This window comes from Vitis vinifera, chromosome 11, assembly GCF_030704535.1.
Source record: "Vitis vinifera cultivar Pinot Noir 40024 chromosome 11, ASM3070453v1".
NCBI classification, from domain to species: Eukaryota; Viridiplantae; Streptophyta; class Magnoliopsida; order Vitales; family Vitaceae; genus Vitis; species Vitis vinifera.
Window position 1 is genome coordinate 15,110,019 of NC_081815.1, and position 25,035 is coordinate 15,135,053.

Sequence of the window (25,035 nt, forward strand, 5' to 3'; positions counted from 1 at the left end):
ATGCCGAGCTATTTTCTCCCTCCTCTCCATCCCACTCTCTCTCTCTCGCTCTCTCCCGTCGTTAAACAAAGACCTGCAAGTAGATTAAATGGCTGAGATGATCTCCTCATCTGCTCTAATCTATTATTGAACTAAATTACAAACTAATTTATAAACTTAGGTACTACCTAAGTCCTTTATTTTAGGAAACCAGAAACATCCTAAAAACTAGGAGATTAATTTGAATTAATCTCTAACTACTCTATGGATAAAACAAATTTAAAATAATTCAAATGAACTCAAATATCCAAAGTTGTTTGGATAATTTGAATTAATTCAAACCTCTTCAACTGATTTAGATAATCTCAATTATCTGAAAAAATCTCCAATAGTTTCTAGATCCTGTGGATTAATGGCTTATTATCATGTGGATTGGGAGTTTCTAGATTATGCTTTAGAAAGAAAAGGTGCTAGACAAATATGACTATCTTAGATTTGTGGTTGTTCATCATCTGTAAGTTTTGCAATGCTAATAAAAGCGTGTGCTAAAGGATGGGTTCAGGCTTGAAGGGGTTCAAGACAATGTGATTTGCTTTGTCCTTTTCTCTTTACCATTATGAAGATGTGCGAAATAAATTGATGCTCAAAGTAGAGCAATGTGGTATCTTTGAGAGATTCTTAGTGGGCAATAGGGGAACAAGGGTGACCCATCTATTGTTTGCCGGTGACATCATTTTCTTTTCAAGAGCCTATCTAAATGAGTTATGAAATCTAAAGTCCTTTTTTTGTCTTTTTTTATTTTTTTATTTTTTTGTAGATACATATCAAGACTACAGATAAATCTAGACAAGAGTACCCTACTAGAAATCAAAGTGAACCAAGACCGACTTCTTGATTTGGTTGCCACTTTAGAATGAATGTAAACATTGCAATTGACCTTTTATCTTATCTGGGTCTTTCTTTGGGGTAAGGTAGGAATTCTAGAGTTGAATCTTTATGAGATCTAGTTATGGATAGAATATTACATCACTTAGATAGTTAGAAAAAAGCTTACTATCCCTAGGTGTTAGAATAACCCTAGTTTAATCGTGCTTGCCCACATTCCCTTATTCTTCATTTATTTATTTGGAGGGAGTGGGGGAGGTATATTTTTAACATCAACCAAAGCAGCCAACAAAATTGAGAAGTTGTAAAGAAATTTTTTGTGTTTTTGCATTGGAGACAAGAAGAAAGCTTAAATTATCTTGTGGGTTAGGATTAAGGGTGTAAACCAAAGAGTGAAGGGGTTCTAGGTATAGTGTAGATAGGCTTGAGGAATAGGACACTCTTAAGTAAGTGGCAATGGAGGTTCCTAAGGGAGTGTAATGCTTTATGGCACAAGATTATCTTAAGTATCTGTGGACTAAATTCTAATGGATGAGATGCTAATATGAATATTAGATGATCTCATTGATGTCCTTGGAAGGCCACTACTCAAGGTGTCCCTCTCTTCTCATGTTTCACTTGCTATTTAGTGGGTGATGATACTAAAATTTGGTTTTAGGAAGATATTGGATGGGGTAACCAACGCTTTTGTGTTAAATTTGAAGGCTTTATAGAATGGTGAGATTAAGAAATTCTAATGTATCTTCAGCTTTGATCTCATCTTCTCCCTCGTCTTGAAATTCCAATTTCTAACATAACCTTTTCGATCACAAAATTGAGGAACTACTATCTTGATGTTGACTTTAACCAATGTGTACCTATCATCCACTGTCCTAGATTTGAGGGTTGGTCATTGACATCATTGTGTCTATTATCCGTCAGTTTGTTCTCTAAAGCCTTTTCTTTTTCTACTAGCTTTAGATCCTTTCCTCTTGCAAATTACATTTGGAAATCTAAAGTCCAACTCAAAGTCAAGACCTTCGCATGATTGGTGGCAAATATGAAGGTTAATACTAATGACATTGCAAAAGCCCTTAGGTCAACATGGTGTGTAATGTGAGAAGAGTGAAGAATCAATGGATCATCTCTTTTTCTATTTCTTAGTAGCATTGACATTATGGAGTAAGTTGTTTGGATTTGCAAGGATTGACTGGGTTCCACCAAGGAGTGTGGTGGAGATGATAACCATTGCTTCTCAGGGTTTTGGAGGTCTTCCTAAAGGGAAGTCACTATGGGGTATTGTTATTCTCATAGTAATTTAGACTATATGGAGGGAGAGGACAATGAGTTTTTTAGGACAACAGAGCACTTTAGGAGAATATAAGATGTAATATATTTCTCTTCACTTTGGACATTAGCTAGTGCTCCATTTGTGGGCACCCCTTTGAGCATGATACTACTAGATTGGAACACGGTTAGTACATCTACTATATTAGTAGAGGAGATATTCCCTACATAGATGCCTCCTCCAATGGACAACGTTAAGTCAAATTTTCTACTATGTTAAGACTAATATAATTTCTAATATGACTTTGACAACAAGTACCCTACAGGACAATAGAAATTCATTTTACTTTGCTGTGTATAGAGTTCAATCAGGAGAACATGGTAGGAGTATTCAAGGTCAACTTGGTCAAACTTAAACAGATGATCATTTCCACTACCAAACAAATTAAGGGATATAAAGTAGGTGGCTTAGGGAAACTAACCAAGTAAAACACCTATTCATACCTATACATTTACATTTAATGTTTTACCATACAGTGGAAAGAACATTTCGTATCCAAAAAAAATTGATTCAAAACCATTTAGACTTACTTGGGAAACCATGAGGCAAAGAAAGAAATTTCGCATTTGTCGTTTCCTCAATTTCTTTACTGAAATACTTGCAAACTCTCCTTCCTAAATAAACGTTAGATGCATCAGAAAGTAGTAAAATTTACAAGTTCAGCATGCTAGTAGGAATAAACATTTACAAGTTACAACAACCTTTGGAAGATATCAATGCATGCACACATACAAAATAACTTTCAGGCCGTTTCAAATATTAGATTGATTCATATTATTCCATCACAGTAAATGCATGATTCTTTCTACTCTTTAATTAAAAACAAGCCCTTACAGAGTTGAAAAATAGTGCTCCGCAAAAGATTATTGGAAACATTTAACCTCCTCAGGTTTACCAAGCCTCCTTCAATTACTTGAGCCCCATTTGTTAAAAAAAGTTTCTCGTATTTCATTTGAGTGAGAATTCAAGATATTATGTACCGTCATGTCTTATATATATAGAACAATTTTTATTCATGAGCAATCAAGAAAAACCTGTATAAAGAAACAGAAATGAGAGGGAAAAGACTTCCTTTAATAGAAAACAATAAAAAATACCAGCAAACTGGTAGACATTCTCAACTTTCTAATCACAAATAGTTATTTTTAAAAAATAATAAATGAAATTATTGTATAAAATACAAGGAGAGCTCTTCCTTTTAAAAAAAAATGAATACAACCACAAAAAAAAAAGGGAGAGAAAAGAAACAAGATAAAAGGAATATCAAAGCTCTAATCAAAGATATCACCCACCAGTACTTTCCTAGTTGCTATTTCATTCAAGGGCAAAAAGTTCACCTCCTTAAATTTATCATCATTCCCCTAGCTAGGTCATGTATGTCTCTAACCCAAAAAGAGAACCCCCCGAGTGAGTACAAAAAGATTAGACACCTTTAGAAAAAGTTTTAGGATTTAAAAATCGTCACCAAGTTCATTATGTTGGCAATTCCACTCTAAAAGTGTTGTATTTTTGTTTCCAGGTTTTGTTTATGACAGATCCATCCACCATCAACTTGAAAAGATTGCAGCCAAAGAACTCATTTAAGAAATCTCCATAATAAAGTCTTTGAGCAAATTCAAGTCCGTAACTAAGGAGTCAGTCTGAATTTGTATGAAAAAACTCAAAACGATTTGTATATTTAAATGGCATCACTTTTAACAAAAATAAGAGCTAAAGAAAAAAAAAAATTGAACGTCATATGGTTGATTCTAGAGTTGGCTCAATCTGCTCAGGTTGAAGTTTTCACTTTTGATCAATCAAGACAAGCCCTTGATCCATCTATGCAAAAAAATATTCTTTGATTCGTCAAGGTGTAAACTCAATCAAGTGAGCTTATCCAGCCAGAACTCTAGGAAAGATCCTGTACTAGATCAAATTCTAATTTCTTTCCTTCTTGAAATAAACTTGTTCATTTTGAAAGTGCCTCAAATTTCTATTTTGTTCATAATATATTCTAATAGAGAATACTATCTAGAATATTTCCAATTTTAAAGATAGATAAAAGTGAAATTGGAATATTATTAAATAATAAATCCATATTTGTTAAATCGCGTCATGCTTTTAAGGGTTGTATCATAACATATGCAACCTCCCCTTCTATCTCTACATTTACCATGGTGATGGAGGTCATTCAAAAGTATAGCACTGATTTTTTATTTTTTATTTTTTGATGGAAAGAGATTACGAAACAATATATCTACAAATTCTATTGAAAGATGAACCACACTAATATTCATATCTAGCCTTTATAACATCTCTAAGAAAATTTGACCTCCGAATGATAAACTCTATATTACAAATACCTTTCTTAGCTAAGTAATATGTTTACCATTTGCTTTATAAATATGTAGACAATTGTAAATATTTAGGTCTTGATAACTTCCAAATATCCTCCATTAATAATATAATAGAACTTGGAATGTTATTCTTTTTTTTTTTATAACAATCTATCACTATTTTTTAGTCGCTTTCAATCTTTAGATTCAAGAACTCATTATTATTAGTAGCTAGCACACCATCTCTTAAAGCCATACATTCCACAATAATTATTGATACATTACCTATATGCCTACTGGCAACCATTTTTACAATTCTATTAGAATCTCTAATCACCCATCCTAAACCCTAAAACCCTAAAACCACAAAAACCTAAACCTAAAACCCTAAGTTTATATCCATTGCCAAAGTTGATGAGAAATTGAGCTATACTAGTAGAACAACTATATAATTTTCAATAAACAATTCAATGTGTTTGGTAGTGTGATTTATGAATTTCTTTAAATAAAAATAAGAATTGGTCATAATTAATGTTTGGGGCAATGAAAATGGTTAGGCTTTCTATTTTGTTCATAATTTCTTCTAATAGAGAATACTGTATAAAATATTTCCTTCTTTGAAATTTTCTTATGGCAATAGGTATACTTCTTTATTATGAAAAAGTGTTAGGAATTTATAAATATTCTAGGTCATGAAGAGGAAATGAGCTCACCAAGGGAGCAAGACTCACATTAAAGGTATATATTCTAAAAGCAATGAAACATGGGATTTGTCTAAAAGCAATAAAAAATATTTTTTAAAATAGTATAATTAAATAAATTAAGAAACTAATAAACTTAAAATATATTAACATAATAACAAATAAAATGGTTTCAACATATTATTAACAACAAATTAGCATATAAAATAATACACCATATATGGTACCATTACCATTTAAAATAATACATTAACTATACAATAAAATAATTAACATATAAAATAATAATTTTCAAATTCCCAAGTCCAAACACTAACAGCATATAAGATAAATTGATGCACATACATGAGCATTTTAAGTATAAATCATTGTTATATAAAACAATACATTTACCCTTTTTCTTCAAATTCCCAATCCAGAACACCACCAACCCACACCACACTAGTAACACAACGGAAATGGAGCAAAGAGAGGCAACACCAACACATGGAGCTTGTTGTCAATGGAAGAATACGATGTTTCTCACCGGTCAAATGGTCACCACAACGACATCGCTGGCACAACCAATGTCTTCTTTCTTCTTTATCATAACCATGGGTAGAGTCATGGGTCTTGAAGAACATTTCCTTTTGAAGAAAATTTCTAATTTTTTAAGGATTTCTTAGTTTTGGTTGCCCTTTATTGCAATTTGTACACCTTAGGGTTGGGTATACAGGGTCTAAGTTTGTTATACATGTATAGGCTTTTTGTCCTTTTTATATAGCCTTCCTTAATTCATGGAGGTTTACTTAGTTTTTGGTTAGTTGTACATCATGGGGAGGACTTCTCATCCTTCTCATGTTTTTCTCATTTAATACAATTGTTTGTTTTTGATAAAATAATAATAATAAATAAATAAATTATTTTTGGGTTTAACTAGTGAGAATTTCAATAACTCAAATGATTCAACCGAGTCAACTCGGAATCTCAATGGAGTCAACCGAGTTTAACTAATTCTTGACCAAATTTGTGTTGAAAATGTTATTGGATATCGAACATGGTGCAAAAAGATCCAAGGCGAATACAACTTGGTTGAGTCATTCTAGACTCGGTTGATACTTTGAACCTTGAAATATATATTGTGGACCCAAATCCTAAAAGCTAAGGTTTTAGGAAAATTGATTGCTTAACATAATTCTTATTAAAAACACGACTATACAATTCTATTTTAGGAAGAAAATAAATACAAAATATGTAGACACAATCTCAACGATAATCCCAAGATGATAGCAGCATAATATTTCAACACATAACAGTTTTGCGAAAAAGCACGTTCAAGTGCAAATCCAAAAAACAGATTAAATATTTTCTAGATTTCTAAATGTGATTTAAAAAATTTGTCAAGGCCTAATTTTATAAGAGCTTTGAAAAATTAGGAACTACTCCTAACCTTCCAAGAAATGCTACCAAACGATTAAAGTATCACTAATGCCCCATTTGGAGCCACTTTTTATTATTATGTAAAGTTTCATTTGATAGTTAAAAAAGAGCTCTACATTTGTCTATAACTATAACACTTTAAACCAGAAGATGCTTGAAGCCAAAAAGCTCTTTTTAGTAAAGCTAGGGTGGCATTCTATCACATAAGAGCTTTTTAAGAGAAGACATTCACAATAAGGTACGTTGTGCCAGCATGTTGGACACCTTTTATGAATGTTCCCAATAAGTGGAACTGTGTTGCTGATTCTATCATAGAGGAAAATTTGGCATTAAAAAAGGAACTACAGCAATATGTGATTGTGAGTGCACATGGGCTATCAATATTTACTTGTCCACAGTTCCAGCTGTTATTATGATTCTCCCCATCATTGTTGTCCTCTCCATTTGCATTGTTATGCTTCTTGTTGTATGTCACTAAATCAGCCAACGTAAAACCATCATGTGCGCACACAAAGTTGATACTGTTCCAAGGTTTCCTCCCTCCTTCCTGATTCACAAAATGAGCAAAGACTTAACAGATATTAGAAATTTCAAATATAAAAACTGATGGATGAAATGGAGGGCATGGCTCCAAAAGAATCATCTACTGAATCAGACTCCACACAATATCAGGGAAAAACAGAGAAAAAATTATAAGTAAAAGAATACAAGTGTGAAGCTTCTGATATATATATACATAACAAAAGGTTCTGTAAATCAGAATTACAGCATTTACAGGAGAAGAAGGAAAAGAGATCCTTCACCAGGAAACGGAAGGAAACCAACAGGACAGCTAAAGAAAGTACTCATGCTAAAAAAAAAGGGAACAGAATATTTAAGACACCTAGTTCCTCTCTTAGCCAGCAAATCAGCTACCTGATTTGTCGATCTAGGCCTCCAAACAAAGAATTACAGCATTTATAGGAGAAGAAAAGAAGGAGAAGAGATCCTTTGATGGGAAATGGAAGGAAACCAACAGGACAGCCAAAGAAGTACTCATGCTAAAAACAAGAGAACAGAACATTTAAGACACCTAGTTACTCTCTTAGCCAGCAAATCAGCTACACAATTTGTCAATCTAGGCCTCCAAACAAAGAACAGATCCAAAACCAGAATTACCGCATTTACACTTAGTTCCTCTCTGTAAATCAGAATTACAGCATTTACAGGAGAAGGAGAAGAGATACTTCAATGGGAAACGGAAGGAAACCAACAGGACAGCTAAAGAAAGTACTCAAGCTAAAATCAAGGGAACAGAACATTTAAGGCACCTAGTTCCTCTCTTGGCCAGAAAATCAGCTACCTGCTTTGTCGATCTACACCTCCAAACAAAGAACAGATCCAAAACCCCAAACAAATGAAGGATTCTCTATAAGCAATGTCACAAAGGAATAAAACCAAACCAAACCCCCAACCAAACCCCCAACCACCCCCACCCCCTTTCCTCTAATCCTCCCCATTTTCTCTTAACAACAGAGTACCACAAAGAGTTTTGCTCTTTCAAGAATCTCAGCCATTTACCAGGGCTTACCCAGACATATCTACCTAGTGTAACTAATAGTTGTCCAACAGGTTTGAAGGTCATGAGCATTAGAAGGACAAGTAAATAAGAAAAGAAATACCTGGTACAGATTAGGGCTCCCACAAAGGCATTCAGCAAAAGCCCCAGAAAATCCATCTGAACCCTTAATAAACTGCCGCACTATGTCACGATACTGAAAAATATCCAAATCAAACATGACCCAAGCTTTATGTAATAACAATGCAGTTCTAATATGCAAATCATGTGAATTAGTCTACTAGGAAATGCACTGTGCATAATTGTTAAGACTCAAGCTTTGAGAGGAGAGCAGCAGAATGTTTGAGAGGAAGATGTATAAGAAAAATGTCATATTGTTTAAACGGGAAGAGGTTTGAAGAATAGAAACAAAATTGTCCCTTCAAAAGCTATCAAAATATTGCAAATTTAGGGGCTATGCTAAAAAAAATATATATGAAAATTGAAATTTAATGACTATAAGAATGAAATGAGACATGGAAAGGACATTTCCTGGATTTTAGAATCTTATCAAAGGAGATTTTATCATAGAAAGGAAATCAGTTTCCTGAAATGGCATATTAAGGAGACTACACATTATTGCTAAACATAATGTTCATTAAAAAAAATTCCAATATTGCCTCCAGATGTGTCTTCAGTAGGAGAGAATTATCAAATCACATGTAATTCAAATACATGTAGAAAGAAATGAATAATTGCTAGTTCATAGGCTCAGTTCAGCCAACCCTCCATATATGAAGAGGTAATCAAGTGAAAACTTCGTATCTTCTATGTCCAATACTCCTTCAAGCAAGCAGAAGTTAGCAGATTGCCTCATTAAGTATAACAGTGAAATGAAACAATTGGGAAATATGGGAATAATGAAAAACTGATGTAGATTTATGTTTCTACCTATGTAAGACCTTTCAAGCTCTTAAGATCATGTGACTGGATTGTTCAATGAAAAATAATAATAATAATTTATCATAAGTACAAACACAGGCTGACAATTCTCGACATGGCACATTGTACACCATTTTCGGTACTGACCTTCCCATTCCACTCTGACCAAAGACCCCAGTGAGGAAACATGCCAACTTGGTAAAGGCCTCCTGCATCCCATGCTTCAGCAATAAGCTATTTGAAGGTAGAAACAAAATTTGGTCAGTTACCTTTCCAATAGTAATGGCACGTAGAACTGCCAGTGAACAAAGAAAATGATAAAATGAAACTGTTTTATGTAGGATTCACTCCTCTGCAAAACATGATTACAGAAGCATCTTCCTGGGAAAAGCAGCAACAATTAGCAGTCTGTATTTATTTTATTTTTTTAATTATACTATTTGGGTTTTAAGGCATATTGATGATCAATCAGGATGTCATATCCTATTTTCTTTGCCTCTTCATGTGTACATGTGTATGCATGCACATGTGAGGTCTGAACTATCAGCATCAATGATCATCATATCTCACCGTTGGGACTTATTGCACGATTTCTTTGTCAGGATCAGATTTAGAAATCAGGATAGCTAAACTTCAGACACACCTCAACTATCTTATTGGGGGCCTACATGGTTGGATAAGACTTCTCTGGTTCAGGAAAATGACCATAGCAGCACAATCTTCAAAAGAAGGGACAGACAGCAACCAAGGATTTAGACACATCAATCTTGAGATTGTTTTACACCTCCATAGTCAGTTTTTTCAGGAAGGTTTAATGATTAAAAAACTACATTAAAGTTGTTAAGCTACCAACTTTCCTAAAAGTTTAAGTTATAAAAGATACAAATCCACAATGTATACTGGACTAATAACCTGAGACTATGCTAAGTTGCCAACTTTCCTAAAAGCTTAAACTATTAGGATATGAACTCACAATGTATATCAAGTTAATATAAGTAGAAACAAACAAATTAAAATAAAAATCCATGCATAGCATGGAGATCAATTAAAATGAAAATTTTTATGGGATGAAACACTTAACCTTCAAAAGTTAGAGCAAAACCTCAAGATTCGAATTTCTTCAAATCTCAAGTTTAGGGGCTTTAATATCTTGAATGGAAGCACAAAAAAACACTGTTGATAGATTAGGGCAGTTCTTTCTTTAGAAGAAAAAGACTAAGAAAAAATCAGCTTTGACTACTCCTTTAGTTGTCAAGCAGTGTTACCAATGTACATCAGCACCCCAACATCTTTTGGAATCCATTGATACTAATATTGCATACAAGCAGTGCCAATATGTACCAATTGTTGAAAGAGACCAAGACACATATTGATCAAATGTGCAACGTGGATGGTACTTTTTAGTTTCAGGTATAAGTTATATCCAGGTGATTTCCAGGCTGGCAAGCAATGACACTGACACTGACACGTATGGAGTAATATGTAACAGTACTCTTCAGTACTTAGAAACCATGTGGTCATTAGGTGATCTGGGTCAAAAAATGTGAGGCATATCTTTTACTGCTTCTCAATGTGTTATGGTAGGTAAGGACCAAAGGGATTAAGGATGAGATGCAGTTTACCCAACAGTCCTAACAAAGGACCAGAGTCCAGACAGCTCAATTCATCTAATCTTCTTATTGAACATCATTAATCTATTGCTATACATTAGCAAGTTCAGTTCCCCAAGGCTCATGAAGATATTTTAGACACCACAGACCCATTTTCATTGATGATTAGTAGACAGACCAGTGCATCAGATGGCTACTATGGTGGTGGGTTTTTGAGAAGGAGAAGAAAAAGGAACATAATGGAGGATTGTATGGGCATTTCCATCCCATATTTATTCTCATAGGGGATTTTCTCTTATCTTCTGTAATTAATCTAGTTACATTTCTGTTGGAGGATGTCTTCTCCTTCCACTTTTTGAATCTTAATCCATTAAATAAGATATTCATTTCTTTGATTTTATATTTAAAAATAAATAAAATAAAGAGGCAAGATTACTAAAAGCTGGGATTTTCAAGAGAAGTATAAAGAAAGGAACCTATAGTAAATACCTTCACTCCACGGAGTATTGGATCATTACTAATCATATCAATTAATGGAGGACTGCTGAGAGGGGTGCCAGTGGTCAGTGAGTCACCTTCTGCTGGATTCCCATATACATTAAGAGCATCCCAGAGACTTCATGGGAAAGGAAAATAAAAGACCAAAATAAATATCAATCTCCAATAGAAACTGAATAAGGATAAAAAAAAATATCAGACAGATTGCACAGTAACCTGCTACCCCTGGTCATGATAGAAGCAAGATCAAAGCGAAAGCCATCCACATGCATTTCTGTTACCCAATATCTGTTGGACAAGAAACTAACTCAAAAACCTTTCAACTCCATCTACCAATAAAGATTAAGGAAGGATTGAGACTAAATAAGTTCAAAACTGTAGCATGAGGTTGCATATAAACACCCAGAAAAGTAGAAAGGAAAATAAAATAAAGGACATGCATGCTTATCTGACATCCCATTGTCAACAACTTCATAACTGAAATAAATATGTGCACGTATGATTATAATTAGTGTCACAATGGAATGGTGTTCACACACAAGCATGTGCACAACCCACCTACACACACACACACACACATCCACACCCAAAAACATGCTTATACACCCACACATGTGGAAGTGCACTGTGCAGGGACACCTCCAGACACACCCATACACACACACACACCTGCAGACCCACCAAAGTGAGTAGTCAAATCATTAAAAAAAATGATTAAAAAAAACCTATACGTAGAGTCAATAATGATGAACTTACCTTAAGCAGTCCAAAATAAATTGGCGCACAATGGGATGGTTGCAATTGAAGGTGTTTCCACAACCTGAATAATTATAGAATTCTCCCTGTAAAACCATAGAAAAAAAAGTTCTCTCATATGCAAAATGAAAAAAAAAAAAGGGCAAATTAGATCCTAACTGTTTAAAACATGTACTAGACTAGATGGTGTAAGAAATTGCCTTGGCCTCAAGGGCAGTTAAGCTAAATCTCAAACCAATATTGCAAATCAAATTTGGCAAACTTGACAGGAAACAAAAATCCTAATGTTTTCAAATCATTTAAGTAGGTGTTCAGCTTATCCCTTAAAATGGGAATTTTTATACCCGATCAATCCAGTGTTTTATTACTTATTAACTACTACGCAAAAGCTAGAAAAATTATGCAAAATAATATTCCTTTTTCATAAAAATAAAAATAATAGTGGCAATCCTTTTCAAAGGAATACAAAGTAAAAAATAAAAAAGAAATAAATAAAGATTCACAAGCCCAGTGTCATAATCTCCATACAGTAGGGGAATTTGGTTTTGGAAATAATAATAATAGGCTAGAGTGAGTAAAATTATTAGAGGGCATAATATACACTATTGGCACAAATCCCAACAACCTTGGCTTTTGGGAGAAGTAGTCATCCAACATGGCATTAAAGCTTGTTTAGTGAAACATCATGAGTTTGAATCTCACTGTCATGCTTATTTCCCCCAATTAATTGAATTTACGTACAAACCTGAAGAAGGTATCAGTTATTTGTTTGCCTGTGGGCCTGTCCATCCCCTCCATGTGCCACATACAGGATGGGGCGGCACGTGAAGGAGAGTGTTAAAGAGCATAATATACATTATGGGCCCATTCCTAAAACCCTTCCAGTTCAACCAACCAGTCCAGAGTGAGCAATGGTATACTCCATTCTCATATAAAAATAAAAAATACATATTGGTAGTTTGTCCCTCATTTTCCTACAGAATAACAAATACAAACAAAGATGGAGATCATACACCAAGCTGTAACATCTCAGTTTCACAAGTTTCTATTCTTTCATTTGGGCAACATGTTTCTTTTAAACAATCAAAGAGAACCATAAAAGATAAAAAAAATTAGGTGAACAAGCATATATATCTCCTCATCCACATGTCAAATTGACTAATAGAGGCACTGTTGTCAAATATTGACCAAACAGTTTACAGGAATTTTCATCTGGTATGTTCACTTACAACAGATTTCAAACAAACTGCATAATTGCAGAAGCTTTAAAATTAGGTGTCTACAAAATTAGTTATAATCTACAAGGGTGTTCATTAATTATATTCCAGAATCTTCCATTATTTACTAACAACAGATCTACTAAAAATAGAAACGACTCTGAATAATTTCAGGAGTTATACCTTAGGAGCAAGCATATAATAGACACTGTTATCAACACCTCTAAATGACAAAATGGGACCATTCTCATTCCCTTCAGCAGTGTGATTGAAAACCACATCCATGAGAACCTGTCAAAGTAAAATTAGGAGAGAGAGAGAGAGAGAGAGAGAAAACAAAAAAATCCACAAAATATAAACAGAATGCTACAGCACATTGAAATGAGTTGTCACCTCAATTCCCCGTTTATGTGCTTCTCTAATAAGAAGCTTGACTTCATTTATTGCATCATGACCACAGTTATGGATGCCCGCAGATGAGTATCTTATCATCGGTGAAAAGTAATTGACGGTTGAATATCCCCAAAAATTCACCCTAGACAAGAAATCATGTTTTTCATCAGACATGATATTGGCATTTTTTTATTTTTTTTTATAAGTGCAAATTGTATAAAAACGCCAAAAAGTGCTCACCAAAGTACACACGGTGTATACAACGGTCACCTAATAGTGCCAAAAAGGATAGAGAAAACAAAAATACTCCCTCCCTCAATCCGTCCCCAACCAATCAATAAAATCAACTAAGGACATAGAAGTATGTTCTATAAACAAGTTTGTCCAAGATAATAAACAGCTTCATATTCTCAAAAGATCTATGTCTCTCCTTCCAAATTGTCCAAAAGAGGCACAAAGGCGCTGCTTTCCACACTTTCTTTCTCTTTCTTCTAATGAACGAGCCCTACCACCCTACACATCTTGAACAAAGAGAACAAGAGCTCCCACAATGCAAGAGTATATGGTCAATTGACTCCTCATGAGCATAACAAAGGGAGCAGCTATTGGCTAAAGACCACCCTCTCCTTTGCAATTGGTCTAAAGACAAAACTTTCCCCTATGTTGCCTCCCAAGCAAAAAAACTAACCTTAGGAGGGACCCAAGTATTCCACACAATACTAGTAGGGAAACAGCTTATCCTTACTTCCTCAAGGATAGAATAGAGGGACTTAACAAAAAAGGATCCACTCTTTGTAACCGCCCAAAACACCTCATCCTCCCTCTCCTCAATCACCACCTTGTCTTGAATCCTTGACAAGAAACATTCCACCATCTCAATCTCCAAGTCATTGAGAGGTCTAGAGAAGCTTGGGTCCCATCCATCCCCCTCAGAAGAGTGCACCCAAAAATCCGCCACTCAAGCCTCTTCTGAGCTAGCTAGAACGAACAAGGAGGGAAAGGACAAACATAAAAGCTCAGCCCCGCACCATCTGTCTTTCCAAAACTTGACCCTTCTCCCATTGCCCACTACAAAGAGATTTCTGGAACAAACCAACTCCCATAAAAGCCTTATAGCCTTACATAAACCAACACCATAGCTGCCCCTCACTTCCTTAGAGCACCAACCCCATTCCAATTCCCCAAATTTACTACAAATAACTTCTCTCTAAAAGGCATCCCTTTCTTTAGCAAAGCGCCAAATCCATTTGCAAAGGAGAGCCTTATTAAGGGATGTTAGATAGTGTACAGTTATTTAGGTTATTTACTTTTACTTTTCCTTTTCTTTCCTTATTGTATTGTGGGTCCCACTAATATGTATATATATACTCAAGTCCAATGTGTATTATTAACAGTTTTTTCAATAACAATAATTAGGGATTCTCCCTTTTCTCTCTTTTCACATGGTATCAGAACCTAGGGAGAAAAAACCCTAATTATTTCCGGTTTATCCGTGAATCCATTCTGGGAAATCTTTCAGTGACCGTGTTTCATTCCGATCACCTTTCCCATCTCCTAAAGCTTTCCGATCAACCGTATCGCCGTCAGAAAACTCTCACCGCGGGCGACTTTTCCGGCGACCTTTTTCTGACGAAGTCCTTTTCCGACACCGACCATACCATCAGGTGCGCAAGGAGGAGATCTTCAAGTTTTCTCAAAGCACCAGAGGGAGATTCTCATCCACGCGCCAGACACGCACATTTCTTCTCCGGCGGCCTAAATCTCACGCTCCGGCGCGTGAGGGCGCGTGGAGCACTTTCCGACCACGCGCTTCCACCTCCAACCTCGCCTGACGTTGTCTAGCCACCATTCATCTGTGCTTGTGCCATCCAAGCCCTGAAAGTGCATTTTTTGGGGTTTTTTGTCTTCGCCGACCCTCTAAACAGCCTTTCCGGCTCCCTCCGGTGACTTCCTCTCCACCCCGAGCCCTGCACGTGTCTTAGGAAGTTTTCTTCTACCCTTCCAGTAGTGCCACATTTTTTTCTTTACTATTTGGTCTCTCACAACCGTGGATCCTCGGTTTTTCTTCTTTCAGCCGTGATCCGAAGCCGTATTAGGGCTCTCTTCGATCCAAACATATTTCTTTCTCCAAATAAGTAGATATGGCTACTAAAAGTTCCATTTTTTCCTCTGTCATATTTGGATCTCCTATGATTACTTCGGAGAAATTGGTTGGTAGTGAAAATTATTTGTCCTGGTCAACCTCTGTGGAGCTTTGGTTTATAGGTCAAGGTTATGAGGATCACCTTGTTACGCAGGAGGCATATATCCTTGAGGTTGACAGAGTACAATGGAGGAAGATAGATGCACAATTATGTAGTGTTTTATGGCAATCAGTTGATCCTAAGATTCTGCTTCATCTTCGGGCCTACAAAACATGCTTTAAATTTTGGAATCAAGCGAAAGGGCTATACACGAATGATATCCAACGTCTTTATAAGGTGGCTTCTTCTATTGTCAATGTCAGACAACAAGACATGGATTTATCTACTTATATTGGCCAGATTGCCTCTCTTAAGGAGAAATTCTTGACCGTGATGCCTCTTACTACTGATGTTGAGGATCAACGAACACAGATTGACAAGTTCTTCATGGTTCTTACGCTTATTGGCCTCCGTCCAGATCTCGAGACCGTCCGCGATCAAATTCTTGGCAGTTCCTCTGTTCCATCCTTGGATGATGTGTTTGCTCGCCTCCTCTGTATCTCCTCCACTCAGACTTTGCCATCTAATAACACTTCAGATTCTTCTGTGTTAGTTTCTCAAACTAACTCTCGAGGAGGACGCAGTGGTAACCGAGGTAGAGGCCAACGTCCTCATTGCACCTATTGCAATAAGCTTGGCCACACTCGTGGGCGGCCTCCCCGCACTGCCCACGTGGCCCAGTCATCTGATCCTTAGTCGCCTCAGCCTCCCAGTTCCTCCACATCTCAGGGTATTTCCCTCACTGACAGTGAGTATGATGACTATCTCCTCTATTAAGCAACCAAGTCAGCTTCTGTTGCTTCTGTTGCCCAAACTGGTAATGCTTCTGCTTGTCTTACCCACACATCCTCTCTTAGACCTTGGATTCTAGATTCTGGCACTTCTGATCACATATCTGGTAATAAGGATCTTTTCCATTCTATTACTACTACCTCTGCCTTACCTACTGTTACTTTACCTAATGGTTCCCAAACTATGGCTAAAGGTTTTGGTTTCGCTCATCCTCTCCCTTCCCTACCTCTCCATTCTGTCCTTTATGCCCCTGAGTGTCCTTTTAATCTTATTTCCATTAGCAAAATAACTCGCACTCTTAATTGTTCTATCACTTTCTCTGATAAATTTGTGACTTTGCAGGACCGGAGTACGGGGAAGACGATTGGCATAGGACGTGAGTCTCAAAGCCTCTATCACCTCACCTTGCCTTCAACTCCTGCAGTTTGCATTTCCACTGATGCTCCCCTCCTCATCCACAGTCACCTGAGCCACCCTAGTCTATCCAAGTTCCAGAAAATGGTCCCTCGTTTTTCATCTTTGTTGTCGCTTGCGTGTGAATCTTGTCAGCTTGGGAAACATACTCGTGTCTCGTTCCCAAAGCGTTTGAATAATCGGGCAAAATCTCCTTTTGAACTTGTCCACACTTATGTTTGGGGTCCTTGTCGGACCGCGTCTACTTTAGGATTTCAGTATTTTGTCACTTTCATTGATGACTATTTTCGATGTACTTGGTTATTTTTAATAAAAAATCGAGCTGAGTTATTCTCTATTTTCCATAAATTTTATGCTAAAATCCAAACCTAGTTCAATATTTCTATTCGTGTGTTGCGCAGTGACAATGCCAGGGAATATTTTTCTGCACCATTTACTTCATTTATGTCCCAACATGGGATCATTCATCAGTCTTCTTGTGCTCATACTCCTCAACAAAATGGGATAGCTAAACGTAAGAATCGATATCTTGTTGAGACAGCTCGTACTCTCCTTCTCTATAGTCATGTTCCTTTTCGTTTTTGAGGGGACGTTGTTCTTACAGCATGTTATTTGATTAATCGTATGCCCTCATCTATATTACACGATCAGATTCCTCATTCCTTTCTTTTCCCTGACCAACCACTTTATTTCCTTCCTCCTCGTGTTTTTTGTTGTACTTGCTTTGTTCATATTCTCACTCTTAGACAGGACAAACTTTCTGCCAAAGCCACAAAATGCATCTTCTTGGGATATTCCAGACTTCAAAAGGGTTATCGTTATTATTCCTCTAAGACTCATCGCTACTTTCTCTCCGCTGATGTCACTTTCTTTGAGGACTCACCGTTCTTCTCCACCTCTAAGTCTCTTCCTTGTTTCTTAAGTCTTACCCCTTCCCATTATCTCCTCATCTGATGCAGTGCCTTCTCGCCCACTTCAGGTTTATCATCGTCGTCATCATGTCGCTGTTCCTCCTTCTTTAGCCGAGGTACCTGCTGACTCACTTCCTATCCCTTCAGCTTCTTCTGCCCCGGCTTTGCCTCCTTCTGCTAACTTACCCATTCCTCTTCGGAAAGGTAATCGATCTACTCGTAATCCTCATCCCATTTACAATATTTTGAGTTACCATCGATTATCTTCACCCTATTCTGCATTTGTTTCTGCTATATCTTTTGTTTCTCTTCCCAAGAGCACCCCTGAGGCTCTTTCCCATCCAGGCTGGCGACAAGCAATGGTAGATGAAATGGCTGCTTTACACTCCAATGGCACTTGGGATCTTGTTGTTTTACCCTCTGGTAAATCTACAGGTTGTTGTCGTTGGGTCTACACAGTTAAGGTTGGCCCTGATAGTCAGGTTGATCGCCTTAAAACCCGCTTAGTTGCTAAAGGCTATACTCAGGTTTATGGTTCTGATTATGGTGACACTTTCTCTCCTGTTGCCAAGATAGCTTCTGTTCATCTATTGCTCTCCATGGTTGCTATGCGTTCTTAGCCTCTTTATCAGTTAGATATTAAAAATGTTTTCCTTCATGGGGATCTTGCTAAGGAAGTTTATATGGAGGAACCACCTGGTTTTGTTGCTCAGGGGGAGTCTGGTTTAGTGTGCAGGTTACATCGTTCTCTATATGGCTTGAAACAATCTCCTCGAGCATGGTTTAGCCGTTTTAGTTCTGTTGTTCAGGAGTTTGGAATGTTCCATAGTACAGCAGACCATTCCCTTCCCTGATAAGTCTAGCGGTTCCAATAGAAGTGACTGAAAAGCTTGAGTAATCCCTTCCCTGATATCAGCCTCCTCTGTGAAAGAAACCTCGTTAACCTTCACCTTAGCCATAGTATTCCTCCTCCTATGAGCATTTGCCATTTTGTGGAAGAAACTGGTGTTTCTATCACCTTCCTTCAACCAGACCTCCCTAGATTTCTGCCTCTAACTTGTTTCTTCCATTAGAGCCCATCTCTTAAATTCTACCCTTGAGCTCTCCCTAGTAGACTCCTCCTCAAAGGATAAGGTACCCTGCGCCTCTTTAGAATCCCATAATTCCACCTGAGACAGGGCCTCTAATTTCTTAACAGCCACATTCCCAAAAGCTTCAGTGTTCCACCTCTTTAATAAACCTTTAAGGCTTTTCAATTTTCTACCAAAACAAAGTTGGGAGACCTCCTAAAATTAAGGGTCATCCACCAAGACTTCACTAACTCCTTAAAACCTTCCTCCTTCAACCACATATTTTCAAACCTGAAAGGAGAAGGGCCTCTACAACCCCCCCCCCCCCCCAACCCCCCACCAATCCAACAGAATTTGAGCATGGTTTGAAACGGGTCTAGGCTAACACTCCAAGGAAGTAGCCTTCCCAATCATCGGAAACCAAGAAGTGGTCTAACCGTGCAAGGACTTGATTATTCAAAATCCCCCCCCCCCCCCCCCCCCCCTCTCCATGTAAAAGGGCCCCCTATCAAGTAAAGATCTCTAAATTGAAGCTCATCTATGACCTCTAAAAATCTTCTCATTGCTATAGACAACCTCTAGTTGCCACCAGAACACTCCTGAGGGAATCTTACAACATTGAAGTCGCCCCCAATACACCACGGGTCATTCCATAGTCCTCTTATAGCCCCCAATTCCGCCCAAAAATCCTCTCTAACACCTTTGTGTACGACCATACACCCCAATAAAAAACCAAACAAAACCATCATCACAATTCTTAAATCAGCAAGAAATTGAGTAAACCCCAACCTTCAAACCTGCCAACTCAAGAACTTTACTATCTCAAAACACCACAATCCCCCTAGAAATCCCCCGCTCCCCTCGCATTGACCGCACCCCATTCAATGAATCTCCCTGTCCCTAGACTTTGCACCACTCATAAGGTCATATATTGGATTTTGGTCTCTTGAATACAAACCAAATCTACCTTATGCGTTTTGATGAAAGACTTCAGCACAATTCTTTTGTTACATTCATTAACCCCTCTTACATTCCAAGACAAAATTCTTAACTTCATGAGTCCCCTGTAGAAATTGTCCCCCAAACATTAACCCTACCACTCTATAAGTTTGTGCCCTTATGGCTCACCGACCACTCCAGTTTCTTCAACTGCCTTTCAGATCAAGAAGATGCAGATTTGCCTTTCTTTCTATCACACTTCTACGCATTAAGACCCTTACGAGCCCTTACTTGCTTCAGCATCGACAAAATCTCCTCCTCATAGCCCTCAGTTGACATTCCCAAAAACCTAATAAAGGCAGCCAACCTATCAAAAAACTCCCTCTTCTCTCATCCCTTGTCCTCCTCGCCTACAAACTAGGACTCTCGCCTCACCGTAAGCAATAACTTCCTCTACCACAATCTCCTTACCCTCAAAACCCTTGTAATCCACTAAACTTCCATCGACCAAAACCATCCGAAGGGGTTCCGAGGCCATCCCAACATTACCCTCAACCTCCACTAACTACAAGTAGGAAAACGACCCCTCTGCCCCTGATCCCCTTTCAATCCCACCCGCCAAAGGAGTAGAAGAAGAATGGCCCCCCCACCCCAAAAAAAAGAGTTGGAGAAAAAGACTTATCTAGGAATCTATCACCTTCTTCCATTAGAGCTTCGTCAGTGGGCAAACAACCAACCAACAATGTCGGAAAACCCAAACAACTTGAAAACGACCCCCAGCTGCCCTCGTCACACCATCCACCCCCACCACAAGCCCTAGAAGACTTCAATTTCCCCAACTTAAGCTCTAAGGGCCCATGGCCCAAATTAAAAGAGTCTTCACCAATCAGCCCACCTATAACACTAAAGGCCCACTAGGCAAATTTAAAAAACCTTCACCAACCAACCCACCTGCTAACACTAAAGGCCCACTGGGCTGGGTTTCAGGAACCAATCTGCTCACAAGTCCAAAACTCCCTTTAACGCGGCCCACCATCCCTTCCTTTTCCAAAAATTTTTATGAATACACTTTTTTGACATAGAAGTACATTTTTTTGGAACCATTCATTATTATAGTTGGATGTCGAAGACATCTAGTTATTGTTCAAAACAAATTGTTACTATTCATCATCGATTTATTTATTCTCTAGATATATTGACTATGGCATGGTCGTGTTTTCTTTTCTACCTTTTGAAGAGCTTAAAAAGTTGAAGAATGCTTCTTATTGCTTTTAGGAAGACAATGAAGGAGGTGCAACCAAGAGAACATTTCTATTGTCATGTTGAGCAGTACCTTATCAAGATATAAAATCTAGGGAAAAATTTTGTTTTTCTCTAAAATTAAACTTTAAACTTTCAAGTCATATCATGAGTAGTGGGTTCCCAATAAATGTGTTAGCATCCAGATAAATCTTACACTAGTTCAAAGGTTCTCAAAGACCATATGCATGCATGCATAGAAACAACTTCAATGAAGAATAAATTCTGGCATTGAACCTTTTTAATAAATTGTACAAGGGTTCTAAGATAATGATCCAGGTAAATAATTTTAAGCAAGTTCACTATTCAGTAATTCCTAGAGGACATGGAAACACTTGATTATTAAAATTTTGAAGCAATGAAGATAGACCATAAGAAAGCATCATTTTTTTTAATAAGAAACAGGTGGTGCTGAGGACCTTGGGGATTTCCGGCCCATCAGCCTTTTAGGAGGACTGTACAAGCTTTTGGCCAAGGTGCTGGCGAATAGGCTGAAGAAGATTTTAGGAAAGGTGGTTTCTGTGGATCAAAATGCCTTTGTGAGGGGCAGACAGATTTTGGATGCTTCGCTTATCGCTAATGAGGTGATTGACTTCTAGCATAAATGTAAAGAGAAAGGGCTGATTTGTAAATTGGACATTGAAAAAGCCTATGACAGCATCAATTGGAATTTTCTCATGAAGGTTTTGCATAAGATGGGCTTTGGGTCTCGGTGGATGGAGTGGATTTGGTGGTGCATTTCAACTGCCAAATTTTATGTCCTGGTCAATGGGGTGCCAGCAGGTTTCTTGTCGAACACCAAGGGGCTGCGTCAAGGAGATCCTCTTTCTCCTTACCTTTTTGTCTTGGGTATGGAAGTGCTAAGTGCACTAATAAGAAGGGTTATTGATGGGGGCTTCATTTCAGGCTGTAGACTTCGGGGGAGAGGGAGGATGGAGACGAATGTCTCCCATTTACTTTTTGCTGACAATACAATCATTTTCTACGGAGCAAGGAAAGAGCATCTTACCTCTTTAAGCTAGATTTTGGCTTGGTTTGAGGCGACCTCCTGCCTAAGAATAAACCTAGCTAAAAGCGAATTAATTCCTGTTGGGGAGGTAGAAGAGATTGAGGAAATGGTAGTGGAGCTAGGGTGTAGAGCGGGGTCTTTGCCCACTGTTTACTTGGGGCTGCCCCTTGGAGCCCATCACAAGGCTGTGTCTATGTGGGATGGGGTCGAAGAGAGAATGAGGAGAAGATTAGCCCTGTGGAAAAGACAATATATTTCTAAGGGCAGGAGAATCACCCTCATCAAGAGCACACTGGCCAACATGCCTATTTACCAATTGTCCCTCTTTCGAATGCCCAAGATTGTCGCAAAAAGGTTCGAAAAATTACAAAGAGACTTTCTTTGGGGAAGGGGAAGCTTGGAAAGGAAAGTCCACTTAATCAATTGGGAGGTGGTGTGTACTCAAAAGGAGAAGGGTGGTCTAGGCATACAGAAGATTGATCTCTTGAACAAGGCCTTGCTGGGTAAATGGATATGGAGATTTGTCTTTGAAAAGGAAAATCTTTGGAAGAAGGTGATCGAGGTGAAGTATGGCCAAGAGGGTTTTGGGTGGAGGACTAATGAAGCTCGCGGGACGTTTGGAGTGGGGGTTTGGAAGGAGATTCTGAAGGAGGCAAATTGGTGTTGGAATAACATAGAGTTTAAGGTGGGTAATGGGACTAGAGTCAAGTTCTGGACTGATCATTGGTGTGGCAATGCGGTGCTGTCCTAAAACTTCCCCCAGTTATTCGCCTTGGCGGTCCATAGGAATGCAATGGTCAATGAAGTGTGGGACTCAAGCCTTGGTCAAGGAGATTGGAATCTCAGATTTTCTAGAGATTTTAATGATTGGGAGCTAGATTTGATAGGAGATTTGCTTAAGATGCTGAGGGGCTTCAGGATATCTTCAGAGGAGGACTCAGTGTTATGGAAAGGAGGAGGTCGTGGCACTTTTGGGGTTAGGGACGCTTATTTTCTGCTGGTTGCTCCCAACGCCTTTGCCTTCCCGAATAAGTGCATTTGGGTGGATAAGGTCCCAACCAAAGTTGCTTTTTTTGCTTGGGAGGCCACGTGGGGGAAGATTCTCACCTTGGATAGGCTTCAAAAACGAGGGTGGCAGCTCCCTAATCACTGTTTTTTGTGTGGTTGTGAAGAGGAAAATGTAAATCACATTCTTTTACACTGTATAGTGGTCAGGGTCCTCTAGGAGATCATCCTTGCCTTGTTCAGGGTTCAGAGGGTGTTTCCAGAGACAATCAAAGAGGTGTTATTTAGTTGGAGGGGCCATTTTGTAGGGAAAAAAAGGAAAAAGATCTGGAATTCCATTCCGTTGTGTATTTTTTGGACGGTATGGAAGGAAATGAATAGATTAGCTTTTAAGGGGGGTTCTTTAGCTATGCAGAAACTCAAAAAAAAATTTGTATGTAATTTGTGGAGTTGGGCTAGGGTGTATATTGGAGAGGAGTCCTCTTCGCTCTTAGGCTTTTTGGAGTGGCTAGCAGCCACTTAGGGCTGGTGAGGTGTTTTTTGCGTTCTTTTATTCAGGCTGCTTTGTATACTCCCTGTATGCTTTGTGGCTTTTTGGCCCCTTAATATATTTTGTGCTTATTTATCAAAAAAAAAATATAACAAAAGGATCTATAATGAAGGATGGGAGATCCTTCGAGCTAGAAGAAAGTCCACGGTAAAAACATAAAGAAAAGAAGAATAAGAAGACAAAAGAGATCAACATATAGCCCCAACAAAGGCCAGATGCCTATGGTCTTAGTGTGAAAGACAATTGGCAACTTCTAATTAACACTCAAAACTGGTGTTTTTCCATATAGAAAAATTGATTTTTGAATAACTTTTAAGTGCAAAACATTATCATTTAGCTTAAATATATGTTAAGCCCAAATTGAAGATCAATGTTCACATTTAGTGAAGAATGCAGCAAAAAGAGGATAACATGTGCAGGAATGTGAGTGCATGGTAAGGCAAAGATCCAAGGATTATGGAAGCAAGATGGAGAAGCCTGGATGTGCAAGAAAATATGAAAAAAGAAAGAAAAACAGGAATTTTGATGCAAGAGAGTGGCTTTCGACACCACTTTGATACAAGGAAATAGTCAATCCAGGTACACTAAGTTTGGGGTGTTATCGAAATGAATTTCAATACCAGGCAACACACCAATTTGATACCAGGAACCTATTTTGATATGACTGTAAAGTGGAGGTTCTCAGTCCCGTACATCAAAATGCAGTTCGATACCAATCAGTATGAATGTAAAGTAGAGGTTCTCAGTTTCATATATTAAAATGCATTTCAATAAAATGCATTTCAATACAATGCAGGTATCAAAATCGCCCATCAGAAGCATTCCATAGATATAGAAAATTCAAGTGATTACCGAAATGAATTCCGATACCATTTTGATACAGAAGATGCATTTTGATATCATTTCAATATAAAGAGCAAAATCCGATACCCCATTAGAAACACCCTAAAATCCAATGAGTTTAGCATTCATCTACATACATTTCGATACCATAAGAGAGGCATTGAAATATTTTATATTGGTTGCGAACTCCTAGAATTTCACTTCAAGAATTTCCCCATTCAACTCTTTTACATATTTTTGGACATTTTAGGAATTTTAATTATGTTTTTAAGTTGATAATTTATATACCATTAGGAAGTGAAACTTTAGGGGAAAAAAAAAGGAGAGGAACTTTTGAGATCAATACAATCTTTGTAATTGTTTGGTTTTGAATAAAATCTA

General features: G+C 37.7%; 1 protein-coding gene across 1 annotated transcript in view; it reads right to left on the reverse strand.

Moving 5' to 3' along the window:
• LOC100261768 (isoamylase 1, chloroplastic) overlaps positions 1–25,035 on the reverse strand; it is a 91,822-nt gene that overhangs the window by 19,636 nt on the left and 47,151 nt on the right. Inside the window, exons 6-14 of the mRNA XM_002265928.5 lie at positions 13,580–13,721; positions 13,370–13,477; positions 11,970–12,055; positions 11,430–11,501; positions 11,205–11,331; positions 9,253–9,339; positions 8,288–8,380; positions 7,015–7,173; positions 2,722–2,805 (exon numbers count right to left, since the gene is read on the reverse strand). Coding sequence (XP_002265964.3) covers positions 2,722–2,805; positions 7,015–7,173; positions 8,288–8,380; positions 9,253–9,339; positions 11,205–11,331; positions 11,430–11,501; positions 11,970–12,055; positions 13,370–13,477; positions 13,580–13,721 — 958 coding nt within the window. The remainder of the gene's footprint in view (positions 1–2,721; positions 2,806–7,014; positions 7,174–8,287; positions 8,381–9,252; positions 9,340–11,204; positions 11,332–11,429; positions 11,502–11,969; positions 12,056–13,369; positions 13,478–13,579; positions 13,722–25,035) is intronic.